The 14,150-nt window shown below is 54.2% G+C and overlaps 1 protein-coding gene across 8 annotated transcripts in view; it reads left to right on the plus strand.

Annotated features, from left to right (window-relative positions):
• The window catches only part of TTC7B (tetratricopeptide repeat domain 7B), a 240,733-nt gene that overhangs the window by 199,124 nt on the left and 27,459 nt on the right, over positions 1-14,150 (plus strand). For all 8 annotated transcript variants that reach the window (XM_040227474.1, XM_040227473.1, XM_040227472.1 and 5 more), the window contains one exon: positions 7,281-7,421. In XM_040227474.1, the coding sequence (XP_040083408.1) occupies positions 7,281-7,421 (141 nt within the window). The remainder of the gene's footprint in view (positions 1-7,280; positions 7,422-14,150) is intronic.

A 14,150-nucleotide genomic window follows, 5' to 3' on the forward strand; every position in this document is an offset into this window, starting at 1 on the left:
TGGTAAAGAATCTACGTGCAACGTGGGGGTCTCAGGTTCCATCCCTGGGTTAGGAAGACCCCCTGGAGGAGGGCACGTCAGCCCACCCCAGGGTTCCTGTTTGGAGAATCCCACGACAGAGGCTACAGTCCACGGGGTCACAAAGGGTCGGACACGACTGAGCGACAAACACTGCACGCTGCCGCAGTTCACTTAGTTCCAGGATGTCTTTCTCTAGACGAGGTTGAATGGCAGCTGAGGAGGTGGACGCGTCAGTAATGCGGCCTCGGGCTGACGCCGGGCGTGTGTGTCCGGGAGGGAGACCGCGGCCCAAGCCGGGAGCCTTCTCCCGGGCCGCGTCCGCGAGCCGCTTTCCCCAGGGGCGGGCGCTTCGGTGCAGAGTGGCGGGCTCAGGCCCGTGCAGCGGCGGGGTTGGGGCAGGTGGGGAGCCTCCGCGTGTAGTCCTCCCGCAGGTACTGCCTCCCGCCCGCAGCCGGCCCCCCGCATGCCTGCTGAGCGCCCCGCCAACACCCTCGGAGCACGCTGGCCGCCGCGCATGCCCCCTGCCTCCGGGGTCCTTCCCGACGCTTTCCCCGGAAAGGACCCCCCCTTGAGGAGGAAAGCACGTCCCTTCAGGGCTGAGCTGTGCTTGACACTCTGTGAAAGTCACTGGGAGTCGTGACCTCGTCTTGGGACGGGGGGGTTGGCTTGTCCGGATGTACTTGGCTGTCTTAGTGTCCTTTTCGCACAGGGAGCAAGGAAAGTAGCTACGAGAACAGCCCCCAAAGTCACTGACCCGCAGAGCCCGCAGGCAGGAGGCCTCGCGCTGGGCGGGAGGCGGAGGGAACCGCAGTGGGCCCTAGGGCTGCTCTGCCGGGCGCACCCGGGCCCCCCACGCGAGGGGAGGGCCAGCCCTCCAGGGGCCAGAATGCGGGAGGGAGACCCTTGACAGCCCCGTGTGCGGGGCCCACCCCGCAAATCAGAGGCAGGACCACCTCCAGCGGAGATGGGGCTCGTCCTAACCCGGGCTCGAGGGGTGGGCGAGGAGGGAACATGGTCCGTGTTTTTTAAGGATCCGAGAACATGCGCCTGACTGAGGCTGCAGGACAGCGGGGCCCTGTCCCTCCTCCCCTGCCTCCCCGGCTGCTCAGGCCCGGGCCGCGGAGGCGCTCAGAGCGCAGGGCCCCGGTGTGAGGTGTGAGGCGGTCGCTGGACCACCCCTCATCAGCGCTCAAGCCTCGTCTTGAGAAACAGGCATCCTTCTCCTGTTAAGGATGGAAGCTTTCAAGCCCAGCTGTCTGGCGGAATGTCTAGTCGTTCAGATCACCGTTCAGTGCGCGGGGCCTTTGAGAAGTGAAGCTGCTTTGTTTCTGTCTTTAATTTCATTGTTGGGGAAGGGGCACAGCTTCGAAGAACCGGAAGCTGAGTGAACTCTGCCAACAGGTAGCCCTGAGTCAGTTCAGGACCGAGGGAAAACAGAGAGCTCTGGGCAGTGGGTAGTTGCTGCGCACACGGGCTCTTCTCAGAGCAGCGCCGGAGGGCGGGTGCCTGCGAGGCTGCCCGGGGCAGACGGGCCGCGGCCACGCGGTGAGAGGCGGGACTCGGCGCGCGGCGCAGGGGCTTCCGAGCTAGCGCGCCAGGGCTGGAAGCCGAGGGCAGCCTGAACCCCGCGCGGACGCTTGGACCGGGGTCCGCTCGTGGCTCTTCGGGAGCGGGGTTTTCGCTGTTCTTTGTCGCCCGTCAGTAGCACAGTTGTTGGTGGGCTGTGATGCACCAGGTCAGCAGGGTGGCATCTGCGCCCTGTTGCTCCTCTATGCGCTGTGCGGACGGGAGGGGCGTCGTTCACACCACAGCGGCCTAGGTTCCGCCACCAGAAGAGTCGAGCCGGCCGCTGGAGTGTAAAAACACGCTACGCAGTCAGTGACCCTGCTTGTGCAAAACAGGTGACCGAACACGACCCGGCCGAGGTTTACTGCCTTTTGCTTAACAGCGCTATACCGGCTCTGAGATTCCTTTGCCTGATGAACTTCAAGTGGTGAACTAGGGTCCCTGTCGGAGGTCTGTGTGAAGCTGACCACAGGTGTAGTGAGCTGAGGAGAGGATTTGGAAAGATGTCAGCTGCAGGCAGTGTGAGCTGGCTGGACCCGCTGTCCTGCTTCTGGCAGAATTTCTCTGTGGGCTTCAGGAAAGGATGGGAATGGGGGTAGGAATCCTCCGGGGGTGCGGAGCTTGCATTCTGCTTCCTGAGGTCAGGGGCCCTGGCTCCTGGCCCCTCGGCCCGGGCTCTCTATCAGCAGCCCCCTTCCACACCCCACCCAGATGGTGGTCCTAAGCGGGGACTCAGATAAAGACCCTGGAGGTGCGCGGATCAGAACAGTTCTTCAAACGGCGCTTTGCCGACGTATCAGATGTCCAAAGCAGCATTTTCTCTTGGGCATCTAGGTGGGAGGAAATTCAGCTCCAGGACGTCATGTTCCCCATGGACACAGAACCTAGGCCAGGTTTCAGGGCCCGCTCTCACCTGCCCACGTCAGCTGTTGGTTCAGTTGGTTTCACGGTGGCTTTTCAGAGCCCCTGCACCCTGTGACTGAGGGACTTGGTGGCTGCTCGGCCCTGAGGGTTCCGACAGGGATAAGCACTTCTCGAATTAATGTGATAAATAGGAGATGCTCAGTGGCCAGACACGTCCCCCGGCTCGCCTGTCAAACCTGATTATCTGGAAGCTTATTCCTCCAGAGTCTTGGATTTCAAATTAGAAATATGCCTTCTGTTCCCCCTCTGATTCCTTTCTCAAGCCTCAGTTTGTCCATTTCCCTTGGAGGGATAATCCTCTTAACCCCCACGCACGCTGTAAGAATACATTTGCTTTCATGAGAAAGAAAAGGGTTGCTTTAAAAATAGGTTGGTCAGGACTAGCGTTTCTAGTTTACCTACATAAATCAAAATCTATCTTGACACTTACCATTTCAGTCCTATGCAACAGTAAGATGCAGGTTTTTTTGATTATTTTTTGTAATCAGATTTATCCATTCTAATTCACATATTTGCACTCTTGCTAGGATGAGTGAAAGTGAAAGTTGCTCAGTCGTATCCGACTCTTCGAGACCCCATGGACTATAGAGTCCATAGAATTCTCCAGGCCAGAATACTGGAGTGGGTCGCCGTTCCCTTCTCCAGGGGATATTCCCAACCCGGGAACTGAATCCAGGTCTCCTGCATTGCAGGTGGATTCTTTACCAGCTGAGCCACAAGGGAAAGCCCTGTAGACATTAGCTATTAAGTATTTTTATCATTATTGTAAATCACCTGCTGTTGTTAATAAATATTGAATGCTCAAATACCCACCCCTCCTTCAGAACCTGAAGGGTGTCTGCCCCGTGAGACATGTGTGAAAAGGGATCATCTAGGAAGGAAACAGTTGTTTCTGATGAACCTCAGTCACCCTCCCTTTGTAAGGGGGTCAGTTACCCTGGAGCTGGGAAGCCCCTAGGTCAGAGCAGTGTTAATTCGGGAGTGCACCACGGTCAGCCTTAGTGCCAGTGGTTGGGAGGAGCCCTTTGAGATGTGGAAGGTTCTGGCCCCTGGGCCATTAGGGAAGGAGAGTAGGGCACTCAGACGTGGTTCCCTTGAAGGGGGCGACTCTCTTCCAGATTTCATACCGTGACAAGTCTTCACTCATTACTCATTCGTTCGTTCCATGAGCACTTACCAAGCACATTTCAGGGGCCTGGCATTCTTAGCGCCTAAAATACCTAGCGGGCTTCCCTGGTGGCTCAGCTGGTGAAGAATCCGTCTGCAATGCGGGAGACCTGCCTTCCATCCCTGGGTTGGGAAGGTCCCCTGGAGAAGGGAAAGGCCACCCACTCCAGTGTTCTGGCCTGGAGAATCCCATGGACTGAAGAGTCCATGGGGTCACAAAGAGTCGGACACGACTGAGTGACTTTCACTTCACTTTCAAAATACCTAAATGGAGGACATGAGTCCTGTCTTCCAGAACCACCCGGTCTCATAAGAGAGACAGTTACATTAACTTTAGCGTAAAACAGTGTGGTCTGTACAGGGATCACCATGACCACGGGAGCATATGGGGCACTGAGGTCCTGAGGTCTAACGTTTTGCCCGAGGCTGGTAGGGAGGAGGAACCAAAGGCTTACCGCAGCCTTCCTGGAGGAGGCGGTATCGGAGCTGGAATTAGAGCCTAGATTTGCAGTTAGACTAGTGTCTGAGTCACCTGCTGGCTATATGCATTTGGGTGACTTACTCACTAAATCTCAATTTTTTCATCTAAACAATGTAGGTAACAGTGTTACCTGCCTCAGAGAATTGTTTAAAAATTAAATGAAGCAATATCCATAGAATGCACACCAGAGTGCCTGGAACAGGCCTCTAAAACTGATAATCAAAAATGATAATCAAAACTAGTTCACTAAAACTGATAATCACCACTGCTGGCATCATCATTTGCCGGACCTTCTTCACAGTGAAACATTAGTATGTGAAGAATTAATGAATTTAGTTGTGTATGCGAGTGAGTGAAGTCACTCTGTTGTGTCCGACTCTTTGCGATCCCATGAACTGTAGCCCTCCAGGCTCCTCCGTCCATGGGATTCTCCAGGAAAGAATAGTGGAGTGGATTGCCATTTCCTTCTCCAGGGGATCTTCTTCCTGACCCGGGGATGAAACCTGGGTCATTCAGGCAGGCGCTTCACCACCTGAACCAGCAGGGAAGCCCCGGTGTGTATAGCTATTACGAAGAGAAGGAACTTTGACGTTATTTCTGAGAAGTTCGTTTGTGAATCAAACAGATCATCTGAAAAGCAAAATTAGCCCCTTGTCTAAAAGTCACAAATCCTTGCAGCCAAGGAGTCTGAGAATCTAGTAGAGAATATGTAGAATTTTTCTAGAGCAGTGGTTTATTTATTTTTTTAATGAAACATTTTAAGCATTTCTCAGTTTTTATTTCATTTTTGATTTCAGTATCAATAGATATAACCCATGCAAACAAGATCTCTTGAGAGGGCTTGCAATGACTTTGCAGAGGGACGTCCCTGGCGATCCAGTGGCTGACTCCACACTCCTGACACAGAGGGCCCAGGTTCGATCCCCAGTCAGGGAAATAGACCCCAGATGCCTTGGCTGAGACCGGGTGCAGCCAAATAAATTAATTAATGAAAGAAAATGACTTCGCAGAGTCCAAAGAGATTCTGAGATAAGAGGGCTCTGAGAACCTCTGTCCTAAAGAACAAGAGCTTCCTGGTCCCCTTTCGCCAGGTCGCTGGGCTGCAGGGAGGCAGGACCGCTCAAGCTGGCTGAGCTGTGGGGACAAAGCCCGCAGGCTTTTCTTGACCCACCATCTTCTAATAACACCCTCTTCCCGTCTCCCCAGGTTGGGGCCTCAGTCTTAGCTGTGCGTTGGTGTTGCCTGGGCTATTAACAAATAGATGGCTGCCCCCCGCCCCCGGCGTCAGTGATGCTCTAGCTATGGCATCGTGGTCGTGTTTTTAATCCATAAGTGATTCTAATGTGAAGCCAAGGTTGAGAACCCCTGTTGGAGTAGTCAGTGAGAGGTAAGCCAGCTTAGTAACAGCGTCAGGATGTAGCAACAGCAGTTTCATTTATTTAACTAATCGTTGCTATTAAAAATCTCAGAGAAGCTACGTCCATCCTTGTTATCAACGTTAAAACGCTGATTTTCCATAAAGAGGTTGAAAACAGAGCAAGACCCCCAAAACCAACAGCAGTTTCATCATCTTGCTGCTTAGGGTTTTTTTAAGTAGTCTGACACACTTGGTCTCCGCACGGTCAGTTCTTAGCTGAGCTCCATCAGCTCTCCTGCGTTACCTTTGAACTTGGCCTCATGGGCCTCCTCGCAGGGCAGCGCTGACTCTGGAGGCCTCCCTGGTCCTTCTCCAGAACCGCCCTCTTACGTGTCCCTGTGGGTGCTGTCTGTGTGGGGATTGTCCACAGAAGCTGGATTCTCAGCCAGCCCCAAGCTGGATTCTGGGGTCCCCAGCCCCCTCCCACGTTTCACTTCCACCAACCCCCTCCCACCGAAGGATTTGAGAAAAATCCACATTTCCTTCATGTTGGGACTGTCAAAACACAATATGGATGGCCAGTTTATCACTGCAGATACTCTTAAAAATGAATAAATTATGATATATTTGAAAGCCCCAGCAGAAATTATTTTTATGCTCACAGTCTCCTCTTACCCAGAGTAGACCCAACTTGGTTTATTTGAGTAGTCAGCATGTATCTCTCTATAATCACCGTTTTCAACCTCATGATAAGTTGATAGTTACCACCGACAGGGCTGGAATGTTTATCCCTGTATTACACTTGAGGATGAGTTATAAATTAAGAATGTTGCCAGCGAATATAAATATCACCAGTTTTCAATCTGAAATAACTGAGACTCCTGTTCTCGGTTCTGAAGCCATTCCTCCAAGAGGGGATGTGGGAAGAGGTGGGGAGAGACCCCCGTTTCGGAAGGTGGCCCCTGTCTGGCGGGAGTTCCCCAGGTCAGCATGGGAAGAACGTGTGGTTTGACTCATTTGATGTCTGAGTAGCAGCCCTTTGGCCAGATCCCTCAGGCTAGTGAACCTGTCCCGACCTCGGCCTGCCTCAGCCCCTCAGAAGAGCAGCTTTTACAGAAGAGTAAGGCAGGCGCAGCCTCTCTGCTGTGACCTGACCTCCAGTAGGCTGGTGTTAGCCTCGGCGGTAGACGTCTGCTTATACAGCGGGCAAAAGTGCTTCTGTCGTTTTTAAGTCACATCCTAGACTATGGCCCCAGATCCTTCAAAGGCCAGGGAACGAAGTGGGCGGTTGCTGGGTGTGTCTTGAGAGCAAAACCCTCCAGGCGGCATCCTCCACAGCAGACCAGGGTGGCCCCTCCCCTGTCCGCCGGGGAGCCTCCAGGTCCAGGCCCGGGGAGGGTGCTCTGGCGCCTGCCTTGGTCACCCTTCAAGCGTGCTGGGTCCTGCAGCGCGTCTCTGCCAGCGTCCCCCTTCTTAGCCCACTCGAGGTTCCTGGAGAGTCGCTCTGCAGTCTAAGCTCTGCGGTGACTCAGAGCGCAGCAAAAGCAAGGACAGGAACTAAGGCCAAGGACAGAAACTGGGATGCCAGGCCCCAGCGGTCGCATGGGGCGTGACCCTCGAAGCTCAGACACCCCCGGGGGAGGGACGTGCGTGCGTCTTGGTCTCGTGTCTGTGTGGGGGCTGCGGGGCGTGTGGGGTTGGCTGGTTCGGTCTGTCCTTTCGCCTCTGACGCCGTCTTCTCGAACCCCCTCCCCAACCCCGCAGGCTCCATCCACGCCACGTCAGTCGCGGCCTCCCGAGTGGAGCAGGCGCTGTCAGAAGTGGCCTCGACCCTGCAGAGCAGCGCCCCCAAGCAGGGCCCCCTGCACCCCTGGATGACGCTGGCGCAGATCTGGCTGCACGCAGGTACCACTCTGCCCCCTGCCCCACCCCGCCTGCCGCGGCGCCGAGGGGCGCGCGCGCGCGCGGGGCGGCAGCATTCACGCGCGAGCCGGGCCACTGCTCCCCAGACCGCCTCTGCAGGGCACCCGGAGCCCGGAGGCCCGGCGGGCCTGCTTCAGCTCAGCCTCGGTTTCCTCCTGCGCGCCGCGGGGTTCACTGCCCCCTCTCCTGGGGTGATGAGCTCAGCGCCCCGCGCACTCTAGCAGTGACATCCCAGAGGCCCCGGGAGAGGGGTCGGGGGTCCAGGTGACAAAGACGTCTTCATCTAGGCCGGGGAAGGGGCTGCACCCTTGTGTCCAGGCTCCTCTCTCTGAGGGCACTCCTGGTGAGCCTCAGAGAGCAAGGCAGGGACCCATGGCTGCGGGACTGGACACTAGCCCAGAAACCTCCCCATTTTCTCACGGCTGCTTCTGCATAGCTAGGAAGTCCCCCAGGTAAATCCAGCGCAGGGCATTTTCGCCGTGAGAGGCCCCTGTGGGGAGCCAGTGATGGCGGCTGACATGCTTGCATGCGTGTAGTTCTGTGTGAACGATCACTTGCGTTTCTCATGTTTTAGCCCTTGACCTGCCAGGCCTTCCCAGGCTTGGCTCCCCGGTGCCTGGTGAAAGCCCAGATCTGGCTGGGGAAAGCGCTTCTTACCCACCCCTGCCCATCTGTTTAGTCCGCTTGTGCCAGGGCTAATTGTAGGATGCGCAACCTTGTTTGCGACCTTTGCGTAAGAAGACAGGTGGGTTTATTTACCTGACTTGGGCACGTCCCAGAGCCAAGCTCAGCCAGCGCCTTCTGCGAGGGGTAACAATGCCTGTAAATTAACAAATTATATTCTTCTAAGCAGAAGCACAGACACGGGCTGACTCATGGCCCTGCTCATTGTTCTCCCTGCGCAGACGCTTGCCAGCGTTCGGCCTTGCGGGGGCTCTAGACGGGCTGATGCTGAGGACCCGGGAGCAGCAGTGAAGCCTCCCTTGCAGCTTACTTGCAGAAGAGCCCAGTCCCCAGTCCAGGACGTAACGACTGTCCTCTTGCATCACCCTCATGAGCACTGATGGCAAAAAACAGAACGAGAAGGGGTTCTCTTTAGTGTCCAGGTCAGGTGAGACTGCCTGAACCTGCGGGCTAGTGGAGGGGCGGGCTGTCCTTTAAAACGGGCATGAAGTCGAGTTGCTGTTGTTGTCTTTAATGGGCGTTTATTTGGCTGTGCAGGTGTCAGCTGCAGTAGGCAGGACCTTCAGTTGCTTTGTGCAGACTCTCAGCTGGGGCACACGGGGGCCAGTTCCCTGACCAGGGATCCAACCCGAGTCCTCTGCGCTGGGAGCATAGAGTCTTAACCACTGGCCCTGAAGTTGAGTTTTTGAAGGCCGAAGTCTGAAAAGCCAGAGGGCTGCTGGGGACCCTTCCAGGCTGGAGCCAGCTCCCATGACCCCTCAGGCCCTGCCGTTCTTGCTTGTGTCTCAGAAATGCTGATGACCTGGATGAGGGTCAGTGAGTTCAGGACTCCTTCGCCCACCCAATGTGTGGTAAGACCACACTTTGCTCCTCTTGGCATGACCTGCCATGACTCTTGGGAAGAAACTGTATCTGCTTCTGAGAGCATTGACAAACTTGGCAGCCAAGATTCCATTTGGAGTTGTCCTAGAAGTTTTACTAATCACACGACATCCATTTCTCATTGCCATAGCCTATAAGAAAGAGTAAAGCTCTCATTGCTATTAATAGGTATGGCTTTTAACATTCTGGGAGTTGGTGGAATTGAATTCTGGAAAGCAAATGTCGTACCTGCCAAATAAACTCCGAGCAGAATATAAATCATGCATATATAGCATGAATAGTGGCGTAAATTAGAATCTTATAGGATTGATGCCCTATGGACTCTTTCACTGACTTTGTTTGAGTCAAGATTAGAATTCTGTCATGTATTCAGCCTAGTCTTTGAAGAGTTAAATTCAGAAAGAATTCATAAAACAACCTTCCACTGAAATGTAAGGTTTTACCATATGTGGTTTGAGCTTGACTGCTCTGGGAGGCAAAATAAAAGTGACCCACATTTTTTGAGAATGTATGGAAACCAGGGAACATCTGTGTCCATCATCAGCTCCAGCAATACCGCCAGCTTCTGTAAACGTCGCAGGTTTCAGAGGAAGCTAGATCAAGGCCCAGTACCCCAGGCTGGTGTTTCTGTGGCCTGTGGGCCTCTTGTCTCCTGTGGTCTGAGCGTAGTGGGAGCTGGTGAGGTGGGGCCCGATGGAGGCGGCCGCAGGTTTGAGAGTGGCAGGTGAGGCCACTCTGAGGTGACCCAGACATCCAGCCTGTCATACAGGCAGGTCCCATGCCACGGGGTGTGTGTCTGAAAGGCAGAGAGGTCGTGAGCGGGAGCCCCGAGCCTCTGCTGCTCTGAGGGGCCAGCCACCAGCCCTGCAGGGAGCCCAGCCCAGGAGAGCAGGGGTGCTCGGCCCCGGGGCGACCCCCGCCCTGGCACTTCTGATCCAGAGCCCCCGGCTCCTCCCTGGACACCTGGCGGCCAACCCACGCAGGTTGTCCGTGTTCAGCCACTTGGTTTGTCTGAACCTATGCAAAAGAATGCTTAAACTACCGCACAATTGCACTCATCTCACATGCTAGTAAAGTAATGCTCAAAAGTCTCCAAGCCAGGCTTCAGCAATATGTGAACCGTGAACTCCCTGATGTTCAAGCTGGTTTTAGAAAAGGCAGAGGAACCGGAGAGCAAATTGCCAACACCCGCTGGATCATTCAAAAAGCAAGAGAGTTCCAGAAAAACATCTATTTCTGCTTTATTGACTATGCTAAAGCCTTTGACTGTGTGGATCACAATAAACTGTGGAAAATTCTGAGAGAGATGGGAATACCAGACTACCTGACCTGCCTCTTGAGAAACCTGTATGCAGGTCAGGAAGCAACAGTTAGAACTGGACATGGAACAACAGACTGGTTCCAAATAGGAAAAGGAGTCTGTCAAGGCTGTATATTGTCACCCTGCTTATTTAACTTATATGCAGAGTACATCATGTGAAACGCTGGGCTGGATGAAGCATAAGCTGGAATCAAGATTGCTGGGAGAAATATTAATAACCTCAGATATGCAGATGACACCACCCTTATGGCAGAAAGTGAAGAGGAGCTAAAAAGCCTCTTGATGAAAGTGAAAGAGGAGAGCGAAAAAGTTGGCTTAAAGCTCAACACTCAGAAAACGAAGATCATGGCATCTGGTCCCATCACTTCATGGCAAATAGATGGGGAAACAGTGGAAACAGTGTCAGACTTTATTTTCTTGGGGCTCCAAAATCACTGCAGATGGTGACTGCAGCCATGAAATTAAAAGATGCTTACTCCTTGGAAGCAAAGTTATGACCAACCTAGGTAGCATATTCAAAAGCAGAGACATTACTTTGCCGACTAAGGTCCATCTAGTCAAGGCTATGGTTTTTCCAGTGGTCATGTATGGATGTGAGAGTTGGACTGTGAAGAAAGCTGAGCGCCGAAGAATCGATGCTTTTGAACTGTGGTGTTGGAGAAGACTTGAGAGTCCCTTGGACTGCAAGGAGATCCAACCAGTCCATTCTGAAGGAGATCAGCCCTGGGATTTCTTTGGAAGGAATGATGCTAAAGCTGAAGCTCCAGTACTTTGGCCACCTCATGCGAAGAGCTGACTCATTGGAAAAGACTCTGATGCTGGGAGGGATTGGGGGCAGGAGGAGAAGGGGACGACCGAGGATGAGATGGCTGGATGGCATCACTGACTCAATGGACGTGAGTCTGAGTGAACTCCGGGAGATGGTGATGGACAGGGAGGCCTGGCGCGCTGCGATTCATGGGGTCGCAGAGGGTCGGACACGACTGAGTGAGTGAACTGAACTGAATGTGACAATTTCATTTAAATTATGTTTGAAAAAATAATCCAAGCTCATGGTACACCATTTAAAGGGCACAAAAGACACGGAATGGAGGCGTCCCCCACGCTGAGCACTGGTCACCCCCCTCCACGGCCGCCAGTGAGCAGCTGCACACCCGCCAGAGGGGTGACGCTCGTGGAGACCGCTACCTGTCACATCAGAGACCGAACTCATCGTGTGAACTGACCATCGTTTAACCAGTGATCCACGGACTCACGTTTAGACTGTTTCTAGTATTCTTCTGTTACAGACAGTGCATCAGTAACAGCCTTCTGTACATTGTTCTGTGTAAGTTCAGTTCAGTCGCTCAGTCGTGTCTGACTCTGTGACCCCGTGAACCGCAGCACGCCAGGCCCCGTGTCCATCACCAACTCCCAGAGTTTACCCAAACCCATGTCCATTGAGTCAGCAGTGCCGTCCAACCATCTCGTCCTCTGTCGTCCCCTTCTCCTCCTGCCCTCAATCTTTCCCAGCAGCAGGGTCTTTTCCATTGAGTCAGTTCTTCGCATCAGGTGGCCAAAGTACTGGAGCTTCAGCTTCAGCATCAGTCCTTCTGTGTAAGGGTAATTCCTAAAAGTAGAATTGATAGATCAAAAGTTACTCTTTAGTTTTGGTGAAGTTTGTCACATTGCCTTCCACAACTGTGCCAGTTTGCATTCCAGTCAATAAGGTGTTAGGTAAAGAATCCACCTGCAATGCAGAAGACCCAGGTTCAGTCCCTGGGTCGGAGAGATGCTCTGCAGAAGGAGATGGCAACCCACTCCAGTGTTCTTGCCTAGAAAACTGCATGGACAGAGGGGCCCGCAGGCTACAGTCCCTGGGCTGGAGGCAACTTAGCGACTCAACAGCAACAAGATGCAAAAGGCCATTTCCTGCCATCTGTATATATAAATGTATATATATTTCCTCCATCTTTATATATAAATGTATATATATTTCCCCTATCTTTATAGCACAGCGAGCTGTCAGACTTCCAGATGGTGGCCAGTCTGACAGGGGAGCGTGGGGCTTCATTGTCTGCTCGTGGGTCCTGCCGTTTACCTTCTTAGATGCTGAGCATTTCTTTTTGATTTGTGAGCGTTGGCTGTGTGCCAGAGAAAGTTGCCTTGCAGCATATGCACTGTCTTTTCTCTCATTTAGTTTGTGTTTTAGGGTTTTGTTGTTGTGGGGTTTTTTTGCCTTTTTTTTTTTTTTTTACATATATCAATCTTTTCTTTATAGCATCTGGGCATCACACTACGTTTCAAAAGCAACCGCCCATTTTTACGGTCTCTTTTTCTAAAAGTTCCAAGTATCTTCCAGTGCTATTTGTAATATATACACCATCTTATAAAGAAGGTCAGAAGGGGTGTTTTCCTCTGTTGTGCAGAAGGGAAACCCAGGCCAGAGAGGAGCCAGCTCCTCTCAGTCTCACTGAGACAGGAGTCAGGAGGGCTGAATTAAAGCACGTGATGTTAGTTGCACCTCAAGACATATCTCTCTGGAGTCATAGACCTGTCTCTTTAGAAGAGCACGCACGTGGTCACCAGCCGTTGGAAATTCATACATTCACAGTCACGGGCTGAACCGTGGTCTTTCTCAAACCAAGCAGCCTCTTGGTGCCCACCCTTCGGTATCCTCTTTGGGGATGGCAACTGAAAATGACTTTGCGGTAGGCGGATAATGTCTGCTTGTTACTTGCTAATAATTATAGCTTTCGCTTTGGCACCTCTCACCTTCAAAACCAGCGGCTATTCTTAGATGTGCAAGATCAGATTTTTGGATTTCTGCTGGGAGTGTGAAGCTGTGACCCTCTCACAAGTTCCTTGGCCCCGGCTGGCCTGTCCCTTCCGCCCTGCCCCCTGCCTGCTTCCTCCCGGCTGCCCGGGGGTGCTTCGGTGGGGTCGCAGGGTGAGCCGGTGGCCTGGGCACCAGGCCAAGATAGAGACAACTCACAGGTGGCGTGAGGGTCCCTGCGCGGCCGTGCCTGCGGGAGGGAGCCTCAGTGCCCAGGGGCCAGGCTGCCCTCATGCCAGTCTCCATGGGTCAGCCCCGCCGGCCCTGCCCCTGCCCTGCCCTGGAGGTGGGCGGGGCGAGGTTGGATTCCCGGGGTGCAGCCCTCAGGTGGCGGCCGTTTGCCAAGCACCGCGCACCTGATCTTATCTCAGGAGTTCGTGCGTCTTAGCTTGTTGCTCCTTGCAGTAGCCATATAAAATGCTGTCGTCTCCAACTCTGCAATCGCATGGACCCTCAGTCCATGGGATTCTCCAGGCAAGAGTACTGGAGCGGGTTGCCATTTCCTGCTCTAGGGGATCTTCCCGACCCAGGAACTGAACCCACGTCTCCTGAGTCTCCTGTATTGCCGGGGGGACTCTCTACCGATGAGCCGCTGGGGAAGCCCAGCCGTGTGAGGTTTACCTGCCTTCAGTCGCCCCGCTTTACCCATGAAACACCAAGACAGGCCTCCCGTCACCCCGCTGGGGTTACACGGCTGACACGGGAGAAACCGGAATCCAGGCCCAGGGTGGCCCCGAGCCCCGGCCCGCCCAGGGCGGCCCCCAGCCGGGAGCCCGCCGGGGGCGTCTGAGCTCCAGGCTCTGGAGCGGCGCTCGGCGGCCGGGCGAGTCTCCCTTCGTGGAGTTTGCGCTTCAGCCGCCAGGGCCCTGGGGCGGCGGGGCAGGCTCGGGGAGAGCGAGAAGGGAGGTGGCGCCGGGCGTGGGAGCACCGGAGGGGGCGTTATCAGACCAGGCCCGCGGGTGGGGGCGGGAGTGGGGGCCCACGCAGGAGGGCGGGCCGTGGTCAGACC

The sequence above is a fragment of the Oryx dammah genome, unplaced genomic scaffold (assembly GCF_014754425.2).
Source record: "Oryx dammah isolate SB20612 unplaced genomic scaffold, SCBI_Odam_1.1 HiC_scaffold_26, whole genome shotgun sequence".
NCBI lineage: Eukaryota > Metazoa > Chordata > Mammalia > Artiodactyla > Bovidae > Oryx > Oryx dammah.